This window comes from Peromyscus leucopus, chromosome 20 (assembly GCF_004664715.2).
Source record: "Peromyscus leucopus breed LL Stock chromosome 20, UCI_PerLeu_2.1, whole genome shotgun sequence".
NCBI classification, from domain to species: Eukaryota; Metazoa; Chordata; class Mammalia; order Rodentia; family Cricetidae; genus Peromyscus; species Peromyscus leucopus.
The window spans coordinates 51,647,688-51,659,895 of NC_051080.1; the positions used below are offsets into that span (position 1 = coordinate 51,647,688).

The 12,208-nt window shown below is 39.6% G+C and overlaps 2 protein-coding genes across 5 annotated transcripts in view; one reads left to right on the top strand and one right to left on the bottom strand.

Moving 5' to 3' along the window:
* Nucleotides 1-1,876, bottom strand: part of Nudcd1 (NudC domain containing 1) — a 63,538-nt gene extending 61,662 nt beyond the window's left edge. For both annotated transcript variants that reach the window (XM_028867946.2, XM_028867947.2), the window contains exon 1: nucleotides 1,294-1,876. In XM_028867946.2, the coding sequence (XP_028723779.1) occupies nucleotides 1,294-1,408 (115 nt within the window). In that variant the 5' untranslated portion in view covers nucleotides 1,409-1,876. The remainder of the gene's footprint in view (nucleotides 1-1,293) is intronic.
* Eny2 (ENY2 transcription and export complex 2 subunit) lies at nucleotides 1,700-11,974 on the top strand. 3 transcript variants are annotated; one of them, XM_028867948.2, is made up of 6 exons: nucleotides 1,747-1,874; nucleotides 2,228-2,260; nucleotides 3,230-3,306; nucleotides 6,165-6,235; nucleotides 7,427-7,501; nucleotides 9,223-11,974. In XM_028867948.2, the coding sequence occupies exons 1-6, from the start codon at nucleotides 1,869-1,871 to the stop codon at nucleotides 9,297-9,299; spliced, it is 339 nt and encodes a 112-aa protein (XP_028723781.1). In that variant the 5' UTR covers nucleotides 1,747-1,868; the 3' UTR covers nucleotides 9,300-11,974. The 3 variants fall into 3 exon arrangements, with proteins under 3 accessions (XP_028723784.1, XP_028723782.1, XP_028723781.1); XM_028867951.1 differs by lacking the exon at nucleotides 2,228-2,260 and having other exon boundaries at nucleotides 1,700-1,802; XM_028867949.1 differs by lacking the exon at nucleotides 2,228-2,260 and having other exon boundaries at nucleotides 1,723-1,874.
* The last annotated feature ends 234 nt before the right edge of the window (nucleotides 11,975-12,208 follow it).

A 12,208-nucleotide genomic window follows, 5' to 3' on the forward strand; every position in this document is an offset into this window, starting at 1 on the left:
CAATTAATTAACTAACTGAACGTACCAGTTATCATTTATTGACATGGAGACAAAAACATCAAAATACCCAGGACAGAGAGTAAAAGGAAGCTATTCTTTTATACTGCCCAACAGCTACCTGCCTATTCTTCACCGCCAACTTAGTTATCAACTCCTCAGGAAGCTTTCCCTGATCTCCAGACAAGTTGAGAAAACATACTCAATTATACCATTACATTTTGTTCACACCCCTATCACTGCTTGCCCATACTGTAATTCGATGCTTCTTCTTAAACGGATTACGACTTATTAGGTACTTATTGTTTCATACCAATCATGCCATCACCATAATGTAACACAAAACAGACCCACAATGACTTCTAAATTGAATAAACAAACTGAAAAACAGGCATTTGTTGGGCTTCATGAGGGAATGGGGGTGTATGCCAGTAATCCCAGCACAGAGTCAGCTGGATATTTTTGATTTCAGGGCCAGCCTAGTTTTCAAAGCAAGTGTCAAGTCGGTCAAGGCTACTGAGTCTCTCTATATATAAACAAATAAATACCAACACTTGCTTGATTCTCAAACGTCTGCTAATACTTTTGGATCAGTATTTCTCAAAGTGCGACCCTCGGAAAACGTGGATCAAAATCAGAATCTGCAGAGGCATGTATTTAAAAACACAAAATCGCTGGGGGCTTTCATTAATAAAACTGCAGATCTTAACGCTGTAAAAAGAAGGATGAGAATAGCCTCTGGCCAGTTACAAATAAAGTCAAGTAGTAGCCGTAAGCAGTAGTTAAGTGCATTAACTCACTTTCCCTCAATACATTATAGTGTCGTTGTGTGTGTGTGTGTGTGTGTGTGTGTGTGTGTGTGTGTCTTGAAACTGCTAACTGAATGTGGAAAAAATTCTCCAAAGAAATAGTTCTGCGTCAGAAGAAAAAGGAGCTGGGGAATTTTCCAAGGAGGTGTGGCTTCTCAGCGAACACGTTTACAGGAGGTGCTTCGGGAAGGGAGGGCAACCTTCACCACCGCAGGGGCCAGAGATGCATGGGCGGAGAACCTGAGCTTGGGCTGCGGAGGCCGGGGAGGGCCCACCGTCCCGCGCGCAGCTAAGACGCGGAGGGAAGGGGGTGCCCCCGGGTCCCCGCGTGGGCACCGATCTCCAGGGACGGCCGCTCTAGGTGCAGCCCCGCAGGACGCGTGGAGGAAGGGCCACCACGCCTGGCTGGCCAGAGTGACAGAGGGTCGCGCCAATGGCAGCCTCCACGCAAAGGAACCGAGTGCCGGAGGGCGCCGCCGATTCCCACCTGCATCAAGCTCCAGCTGGTAGCAGGGCAGCGGCTCTAGGGACAGCTTGTAGCCCTCGAAGCGGGGATCCAGTAAGGGTCTCTTCACCCGCAGGGAGCAATTGGCTGCCTCCATCGCGTTCCGGGAGCCCAGCGGGAGAACCAATAAAGCTCTTGTTGAAAGGTCCGCGCTTCACTCCTGGAACCCAGGGTGGGAAGCAGCGTGGTTCCCATCCCAGAGGACGCTGCGGCGCCCAATCTCTTCTGGGAAGTGTAGTGTGCACGAGCAAGCTGGCCCTGTTGCATGCTGGGAACTGTAGTTTCCCGACAACCGAACTCGCGCCCATTCCGCGGGCTCTGGACTCCCTTACCCAGAGGGCTGAGCGACCAGAAGGCGGCCCGCGCTAGTTGAATTCTCACATTATAGGCAGGGTGGCCAGATCCCGCCCCGGAAATGCGTGTGCTAGCTTTCTGTGTGCTTTAGGTGCCCGAGCTACTGAGGGTCTAAGTCCGGGCAGCCGAAGAGTGTGGTAGGTAACGGTCGTCAGCGCAAGGGTCATTTCGTCGCTGGGAAGGGACGGCCCTCGCCCGCGGTGATGGTGGTGAGCTATGCCCGTGGTCCTCAGGGCCGGGACCCGGGCCCAGCCCAGGCTCCTTTCGATGTGCTGTCTTTTCGTTAGCTTCCCCGACCCGCGCTCGCGGGCCTGTAGGGCTCTCCGACAGACAGGGCGTGCGTGCTTCTGGAGTTGGCCTGGAGCCCGTCCTCGCTTTGTTTTCTGGCTCCTCCCCTCCCGCCTCTCCAGCTGTCCCCGCCGAGTTCCCCCCCCCCCCCCCCCAGAATGTCAGAGCCGGGAGGGATTCCCTAGCGCCCCTGTTTTACCAGTGAGAAAACTGAGGCCTTGAGGCATTAAGTGACTGGTCCAAGGTCACCAGCCGTGATTTTTTTTTTTTTTAGGGGCCAAGGCGAGATGAAGTTTCGCTCTTCTCGGTAGGGTACTGACTGAACTTTGCAGTTAATTTAGAAATGCTGAGCTCCAGCTGCAGAAGTCAGGCATTACCTAGTGATTAACCCTCTGTTCTCCTGTTCCTTGCCCAGTCCAACTCTGAAAATTCTTCGCCAGTTTTCATGTGGACGAGTTTTGGGCAACTACCAAGTAGTCTCAAGTTAGTGACATTCAGTAGGAAAACATTAGCTTAGCCCTGGTTTTATTTTAAACCTTTAAGTGGCAAGAATGCCCAATTTAAGACCGTGCTTTTTTTTTTTTCCTACACCAATTTTGGCATTGGTTGTTTTTAATGAAAATGGAGAATTTTTGCAATTAAGGACTAGTTGGAGATTTGTTTTCCTTTACCATACCCTCCAATAATAAGTGTATTTGTGGGCACAGAACCCCACAGCTAGGGAGGCAGTTGTAATTCTCAGTAAATTTTAGTGACGAGTAAAGCACGCAGTCTTATTTCATTTTTCATAATAGTGTCTTTTATTGGTATGCATACTGTATGGCTTTCCCAAAATTTGAATTCAGTTAAGGTGCAGAAAGGAACAGTAGTCAGTTATGAATGTCCAGTTAAATAAGGTGTTTGGGGCTCCTGGTGTCTGAGTTTAAATTCTCCCATCACCATTTTCTGTCTCTGTGCCTCAGTGTTCTCATCTGTAAAATGAGCAAGTTTGGGAGTTAAACTTGTATTAGGTAGTAAGTGCTTGATGATGTTATAATAGTAGTGATTCCCCAAACTCATTAATAAAGAGCGTAGAAGGGAAGGGAATAGCATAGCAAATAGGAATTGGGATACACTAAATAATACTAAGAATAACGATACCATGTAGCATACTTGATATTCTCATCTTCTCCTTGCTACAATGTTCAATGTGCTGTTAGGATGATTGTCTAGAGAGGACTTAGAAGGAAACAGTTTTCTAAATATTATGTATCTCAAAATGCATGTTGATGTCCAGGTTAGCAAGATGAACAAAGATGCGCAGATGAGAGCAGCGATTAACCAAAAGTTAATAGAAACTGGAGAAAGAGAACGGTGAGTAATAAATTGTATTAATAAATTAGGTTTTACTAATCCATAGTAGTTACGTGTTATGTTTTTCTAGTGTCAAGGGGAAAGGAAGGAATTAGAAAAAAGGAAAGATTACCAGAATTTCTATCCCTAACAGCTATAATAGTTTGAGTCAGCCTTGCAAGATTCGGAAGAGTTACATACAAAGGTAAGCAGTGAGTGACGCTGCTAACATGACAACAGGGACATAAGTAATGCAGCTGGAGACCATTACCCAGGCTCTACTATAGAACTAGTTTAGTTACCTCGTGCTCCTGACTCTGAGCAGCATGTGCTGCGACTATTTTCTGCAGTACTTTCTTCCTCCTCTTATTTAATATTCAGTTATTTCTCTCCAAATTGTAACTCTTGTATCCACTACATATTCCATTAGTTTATGGTCTTCAGTGTAATCCAGGTTCCATGACAGAAATATCTTTGTATACCCACTATATAATGTTATGCTTAAAACCTAACTTAAGGAGCAAATGTTTAGAGAAAGTACTGATTTGGAAGTACAAAGAAAGGACTGAGAAACAGAAAGGATCCCAGAGCGGAGTAATCAAATTTACAAAAGGAAGCTGAATATTCAGAAACAGAGGAATCTCTTCCATGTTACCAGGAGGTGATTGGGTAAATTTTGATAATAAAAGAATTTCACCTAGGGTAGAAGAAGAATCAGTATTTCTCTAGGTCACAAAGGGAAAAGATGGTCTAGGCATGTTGAACAGGATATGCAGTCAGAGCTTTGGTACCTGAGAAGTGCTCAGGGAACTGCAGGATGTAGGGAAAGTGAGGAGTGTAGAATTTTGTGTAAGAATTCTGTCCATTGAAAACATACTGAATTTCAAAACTGTTCTAGCCAATGGAGTATTTAAGCCCGTCTAATTAAAAGATTGAAGATGGTTTTCCATCATTGAGACCAGGCACTTAGAAATTGTTGCAAGATTTATCTTTTCCTCTCTCAGCTCTCCTTTCCTCTTTGTTGTCTTTATTCTCAAACAGGCCCTACCCACAGGTGGCAGAGATTAGCAGTTCAAAATTTACATTCCACCAGCTCAGAGTACCTTTCTCAGCAAAGAGCCTCACTTGATTACCATCTTTCTTAGGTAATAGGCAAGTTATGATCAGCCTTGCCCAGGTCATATTTCAAATTACAAGAACCATGTCCAGATTTGTATAGGGAGAGTGACACAGTAGTGTTGTTTGCTTGTTTTTCTGTTACAGAGCAGAAAAATGAGTTTGCACAAGCATAATGTTGCTGTCTTTATCCTTAGATAATGAGAATTAGTAAGAGTTTTTGGAAAGGAAATGATTAAGGTACATTTTCATCATAGGGATATTATTTTGGCAGTGTGAAGGTAGATTTGAAGAGGCTAAGATAACTGGTAGAAAAATTAGTTAGAAAAGTAACGGGTGTGAAGGTGAAAGGAAGCAAAAATTCGGAAAGGAGGACATACCTGGATACTTTTTCATAATGAAAAGGAAAAACAGACATCCATATGGAGAAAGAGGTACAGGTGCTCTGCTGGAATGTGTACAGATAGTGTTGATAGGAATGGGTTTAGAGAATTACAGTTTTCTTTTTTATTCATGCGGTGTCTGTTGTGTGCCATTATCTATTAGGTGCCCAGGATACAGTAGTAAACTGTACTTTCGTGCGACTAACATTTTCATGGCAAGAAACACATCATAACTGTAATATGTCACACGGTAATGAGTGCCAGGGGAAGAAGAAAGCAAGGGATATGCAGGGAGGGAGATGTTGTAGACAAAAAAAAAAAAAGGAAAGCATCTCTTGTAAGCGATCAGACGAGTATGAAAGAGTGGGGGAGCTCCAAGTGCCACAGTCTAAGATAAACTTGTCTACTGATCACATGCCAGCTAAGGAATAAAGTGAGTGAAAGGAAGAAATAGAGCCGGAAGCATGACAGAAGAGAAGGCAGAGCTTGTTGGTCCATAGTAGAATCTTTGAATTTTACCCTGAGGAAGTTGGGAAGGCACTAGAAGATTTTGAGGAGAATGTTATGATCGGGAAGAGGCAGGGAGGTGTGTAGGAAGTTAGGTGTAAGTCCAGACAAGAAAAGATGGTAGCTGGAACTAGGGTACTCTTGGCAGAAACATTTGAATTCTAGGTAAGCATTTTAAAACTGAAACTGCAGGATTTACTTATTCCTTGTGTGTGTAGTGACTTGAAGGATACTCCCAAGTTCTAGCTCAAGAAACCAGAGAATGAGATTGTTGTTTTGAGAAGGAGAGAAAGTGGGAGGGAACATGAAGTTGGCTTCTGGCTCTTGAAATGGAAAGACCTACTTAGGCATCAAGATAGACATACCACATAGTGTATCTCTGTGGATATTATTGAAAGAGTGGTGCTTTGCAGGGAAAGAAAATCTGTTTAGTTTAAAGCCTGACACATTTAAACAAAAATTTTTTCAATTAAGGATTTTGAATTTACAAAAATGGGTGTGACAAAAAAGATAGCATAATATTTTATTGGTGTCACTAATTGGTACAACATTTTCATCATTAAGAAAAAGAAAATCCTGTTAATTAAATTTCAGCATACATGCCAATTGCTGAAGTATGGAAATAGGGAGAGACATAGGGCAGGTTAATACTATAGTCAGTGATTGGATTTGGAACCTGAGATAAGTGAGGACGAGAATTGGCTTGTGTAACATTAGAAAACTAAGTAATGACTCAGGATTAGACCCCAGTTAGTCTGGGGACAGAAAGCCACGGGTTTTTGGTTGAACAGTTTGTACTAGTGCATTGCTTCAGATATTTCTGTCTAAAGTATCTTGCTTCGATTAAATGGAAAACATTTCCTCTTTAAACAGCCTCAAAGAGTTGCTGAGAGCTAAATTAATCGAGTGTGGCTGGAAGGATCAGTTGAAGGCACATTGTAAAGGTAATCAGTTTCACTTAGATAAGCTGTGGCTGCTGCTCTGAACTGGGTTGGTATGGGAGTCATTACAAGAAAGTATAGTTCGTATCTTACAGTATAAATCCTCAAGCATCATTTTAAGCAAATAGGAAATTGAGTTTTATGGTGAGAGTTTTCTTCTCAGTGATATTTTTAGACTTAATTTCTGAATTTGCCATGTATTTCCAAAAGTGAAGCATAAATACTACAGATCCTCTGGGACCAAAATATGGTTGCCTGTGTTTTTAAGTAATGTTAGTTATCCTGATGTACTTTCTCTTAATAAAATGAGCGCTTGATGGTTGATAGACCAGTTGTGTGAGGAATAGGGTCACGTGTTTTGTAACAGTGTTTTCAGGGGACTAAGCGTACTGTAGAAAATGTACAATAAACTTTTTATGTTTTTGGTAGCTATTGTTGATATTACACGTGCTTTTAAAATGAGCCTTTTTCTGGCTCAACTTTTGGTATAGTAAAATTCTAGATATTTTTAATGAGTTGTCCTTAGTACATTTTCTACAAGCAAAAACAACAGACTGTCGCTATTAACTATAAAAAGCATTTTGACAAGTTAATAAAGAGGGAAGCTGAACTGTGCTCTGCCACGTACAAATGAGTGGTCTTCACGCTTCAGTTGCCTCACCTTTGACCTACAGTTACTGTGGCTATTGAAAGTTGTAAACCAGCTCCCAGGGTACCAGTAAATGTTGATTGTATTCCTTCTTCATTTCCTTTGGTGCAGGCTAGAGAAGAGAAAAGAGCAAAGTAGCTCTACATCCTAATTCTTGCCTATAAAGTTATACAGTAGATTCCAGAAATAAATTTTATTTCCTTGATGCATTTCAACTCAATCTAATAGAGTAAAATCTATTCAGTTACAAATTTCCACCTTTTTACAGAAGTTAGATTTGACACTACACAGTTCTAATTTATCCTAAGTGTTCCAGCTATTTGCTTAAGTTATCTAGTGGAAGGATATACTGACTGTCTATAATCTGGAGATTAATACATTTATGAGTCTGTAAATTTTCATTAAAAAAGAAAAAAGAAGTGTCCTCTTTTTATTTAAAGACCAATCTATACTCTAAAAACATGATTTTAACCCTTCCTCTATGAAAATCTTTCTTACAGATAATGATTTTAAATGATATGATTTGTTTTTTGCTTTTGCATAAGAGGTAATTAAAGAAAAAGGACTAGAACACGTTACTGTTGATGACTTGGTGGCTGAAATCACTCCAAAAGGCAGAGGTAAGAAACACAAATTGTATCAGAGGAAATACAAGCTTTCTGTAGGAAAAACATCCTTGCAAAATCATGAGTTGTTCTTCCTGTGGGGAAAGTGTAAGAGTACAGTTGCCTCACTGACTGCTGTAGCAGTCTTGAGTAATTGATATAAATTGGCACACACGCTGATGCAGTGTGTGGTTGATGTTTGCTAAAACAGATTATTTTGGACATGAGATTTTATACAGGAAAATGTCACCTGAAGCTTGGATTTATAAACTTTATTAGATATGGCCTGATTCCACTTAAATATTTAATAATTTAGAGTTTTGCTCCAGTCCTGAGTCATTGTTCTACTCTTTCCTTATTAAAAATAAATGAAAGTCTGTCTTCTTGAATGTCTAATTAAGAATTTGGTAATTCAGGGTGATACATATTTAAGACTTAGAAGTGAAAGCCTCTAGATTAGGATGTCTCTACACATAGCTATGGTCAAAACCACTTGACTATAATAAATGTCTGAAAATTATGACAGAATACAAATTCCCTGTTGAGAAAGAACTATATATAAAGCCCATGGTCCTTTTTCTTAAAGTTTATTTACAACTTAAAAACATTTATTTTTTTCAACTATGGCTCAGGAAAAATATTTGTTCATTTTATGAGTTTATACTTTAAGCTAGTTTTCTCTAATTTCTTTTTCTATTTTTTTTCCCTTAATCTGTTAAGATTGCTTAGACATTGTTTATTTAAATAAGAAATTATCCTCTATTTCTCCTTCAACATTTCCATCTTGGATATGTTCATACCTTACAGCTTTTCTATTGGTATCCAGTAAAATTGCCCCCTTTTTTGAAATTATAATTACAACATTTTTCCCTTTTCTCCTGCTTGATCTTCACGCCCCTCCCCCACTTCTTCAAATTTATGGCCTCTGTTTTAAAGAACAATTTCCTGTATTTTTTTTTTTTTTTTTTTTTTGGTTTTTCGAGACAGGGTTTCTCTGTGCAGTTTTGCGCCTTTCCTGGAACTCACTTGGTAGACCAGGCTGGCCTCGAACTCACAGAGATCCGCCTGCCTCTGTCTCCTGAGTGCTGGGACTAAAGGCGTGCGCCACCACCGCCCGGCAATTTCCTGTATTTTTCCTCACCCCCACTCCTCAAATAAAAGTTCTCTCCAACTCTATTGATGACTTTACAGTCAGACTATTCAGAGCTCACTTGCTTGGTCAGTCTTGTTAAAGCCAGATTTGTCAGTGTGCCTTTGCATTTTCAAATGGACTGTGTGTGTGTGTGTGTATACATATATGTGTACATATATATACATATATATATATGTATATATATATTTAAAGAATTTTTCCGGGGGCTAGGGAGATGGCTCAGAGGTTAAGAGCACTGGCTGTTCTTCCAGAAGTCCCGAGTTCAATTCCCAGCAACCACGTTTTGGCTCACAACCATCTATAATGAGATCTGGTATCCTATCCTGGCATGCAGGAATATGTGTAGACAGAACAATGTATACATTATAATAAATAAATAAATCCTTAAAAAAAAAAAACTTCCCTAGGCTGGCTTCTCGTTGATGTGCTATGATGTTAAGTCCTGATATCATCTTTTTTTTTTAATTCAACCATGAGAGTTCTGTGAAATCACTGTATTAGTAATGTATACTAAAATGTCAAGTCAGATTGACATGTGGTCATTGGAATCCTCTGACTTTGCTGTTTGATTTTTATGTTTCAGCCCTGGTACCTGACAGTGTAAAGAAGGAGCTCCTACAAAGAATAAGAACATTCCTTGCTCAGCATGCCAGTCTTTAAGGGTGAACTAGAATGTGGTGTTCTGTGGGTTTAGTTCTGAAAGTAAAACTTGCCATAAATTAGAGATTGATTTCCCAAAATAAAGTCCTTTTTTGTATGATGGTATACAGTTTTCAGTAATGATGTATACATTGTATTGATTTTTTCCCTAAATGTGTTATTTTAATAAATATCTCATGAATGAGTTTCAAACTTTTTCGATTTTGGAATAAATGGGACTCAGTTTATTACTGATTGACTAGATATGTTGAGAGAAAATGCCAGCAATTACTTAATAATCCAGTATTTATAATGTGTGGTTCTCTGTGCTAACAGCTTAGAAGGCTTTCTGGGTTGTCTACATATGATATGTTCTTCTTTTGAATTATCATATTTGATAATTGTTGTGCCCCATCTTGTACTATAGGTTGTCTAATTTCTTATTTGTTAAAAATTCTGAGGGTTAGAACTGGGTCTTATCTGTATGTGCCTTCCTTATGCTTCAAAGAATTTACCATCTAGTGGAAGACAGAACATTTGCAAGCTGGCTGCACACCACATTCTCTACTCATCTGAACTTTGAAAGCAGAATCTCTAAATTGCATCCCTATATACTGAGGTCAAGAAAGAACTTTAATGGAAAATGACTTCTACCCATTAGCTTTCCTCTGCCCTCAGGATTGTTAGAGCTAATGGACTCTTGTTTGTTAATGTGACCTTTGACGCAGAGTGATAATGTTGACCATCCTTCTGCTTGGAACTTTGCATCCCACTCCTCACACTTTTTCTGGTTGTTTTTGTTTGTGTGTTTCTTTGGGAGCTTTTTTGGTTGGTTGGGTTTTTTTTGTTTGTTTTTGGGGTTTTTGTTTGTTTTTTTCATCAAGTACTTTTTGCTGTATGTAACTTTTAAGTAATGTTTTGTAGGACTTTCTTCTGAGTCCTCTAATTAACAATATATTTTCCCTGGCTTGAAACCCAGGAAATGGGTCTGACCATGGCTTCAAATACCAACAGATTGATAAATGCTAAACTTCCTCATAGCCAGACTTAATTCTAGCCTCGATACACGAATAACCATCAGTGAGTCTGCTTCCTTGGATATTACACAAACACCTTTAAAATGACCATACTTTAAATAGTAGCATTTCCCCCTAGTAACCATCAAATAGTAGCATTTCCCCCTAGTAACCATCTTTGTTTTATTCCTTATTCATGGGGTCTCTCAGCTACAGATGACTCAAGATGATAGTTAATGCTATTTCTGAAGGTAAGAGATAAGAGACAGGATTATTTCTGAAACACTCTTAAGTTTGTATTACTGCTGCTGATTGATTGAGGACCGCTGTGAGAATATCCGATGTAAACTTGGATTATCCTTTTTGGCCCTCTTAAACCCAAGTGATTGCAGTGACTTCTTTGTGCCTCCATTATCTCTCCCTTACTGTTACTGCCTATGTGGCCTTATAAAATTCAAGTCTGATCATTTTATTCCCCTACGTGAAATGTTTCAATACTGGATGGAATCCAAATTCAGCATACTAGCTAGACCTTTCTAAATCTAGTATGTACTTACCTCTCCAATCTGTAGAATCCTCAACATATTAAATTGTTCTATCCCTTAGTACTTTTGCAAACAAAGCCCGCTAAGTCATCTTACGACTTTACCTTCAGAGTTCAACTTGTGTTTCTAAATGTTCTGACAGTCCTATAATTTCAGTTCCTTATCACTGATTTCTTTTTGGATTTTTGAGATAGGCTGTTCCTTTATAGGCCAGATAGCCTCAAACTCATAGCCCAGGCTGGCTTTGAACGTGAACCCTGAGAGCTGGGCTTACTGGCTTGGTGATACTTCTGGAGGGGAGGAAGCATGTCTTCATTGTAAAGATGCTCATTTGTAAATAAATGGGTAAGGGAATGAATGAATGAATGGAGTGTGTGCTACAGGAACATGAGATAAAGCCCTAATAGGGTATAATTGAGAAAAGGCTTCTCAATTTGTGGTTCATGGTCCACACTTAAAAGTCATGAGTTCAAATGTCAAGTCATTTACATAACTATGTAAACTGTGTCTTGATATATGTATACACACAAAATCTTACCCAAAGTGATGTTTTGTTTCAGTTTCATGATGTTCTAAAGTATTGATAGGGATGTTCATTTTGTTAACCATTATCAAAAAAGAAATAGTCTTACATGGTACACAGAAAATATTAGAAATAAGGGGTAGTTCTTCACAATTCTGTACATAGAAACAAATGGAAAGGGCTTATAAAGATAATGTTTTAATATCCCAAAAGATTTAAAAAATGATCAAGTTTTGGAAATATCTTGAGCTGAATTGAAAATACTTTGTAGAAATTTAAGTTAAGAGCATAGATTTGGTTTTTGAAGGTGTTTTTGCTTTGTTTATGTTATTTTGGGATTTTGCCATTTGTTTTGAGACAGGGTCACATGTAGTCCAGGCTTTCCCTGTTCTTGCTATGTAGCCTAGGTAAGCCTTGAATACCTGATCCTCCTACCTCTACCTCCCAAGTGCTGGGATTACAGGTGTGTGCCACCTCCGGGGCCCGTAACTAAGTCTAGATTTAAAATAATGCTAAGACTCCCCTACCACTTTTTTCTTTGGCATCTTCTAAATGTCTTGTAGATTGAATCTAGAATCACTGGTATTTGTAAATAAATCAACTTTGTGAACATTTTGGCTCTCATTGATTTATGTAAAGTAGGAATACACTGAAACCTTTTCAGCCTTTCACACTTAGTGTTGGAAATGTAATAGAGTTGTTCCATGCCTGCACTGGGTTAGTATCAGCATCACTGTATCCTCTTCTATAGGGTAAAAGAAGATCCAACTAAATTATTTATACAATCACTTTGGGCATTACAAGTGTATCATTTGGTTAAGCAGTGCCAAGCCAGGGACTGGTTGA

Bases quoted from the DNA above. Each gene is read 5' to 3' on its own strand.
- Eny2 (XM_028867948.2), top strand. The intron at 2,261-3,229 runs GTAGGGTACTGA...GTTGATGTCCAG, and splicing joins ATGAAGTTTCGCTCTTCTCG to GTTAGCAAGATGAACAAAGA. The intron at 7,502-9,222 runs GTAAGAAACACA...TTTATGTTTCAG, and splicing joins AATCACTCCAAAAGGCAGAG to CCCTGGTACCTGACAGTGTA.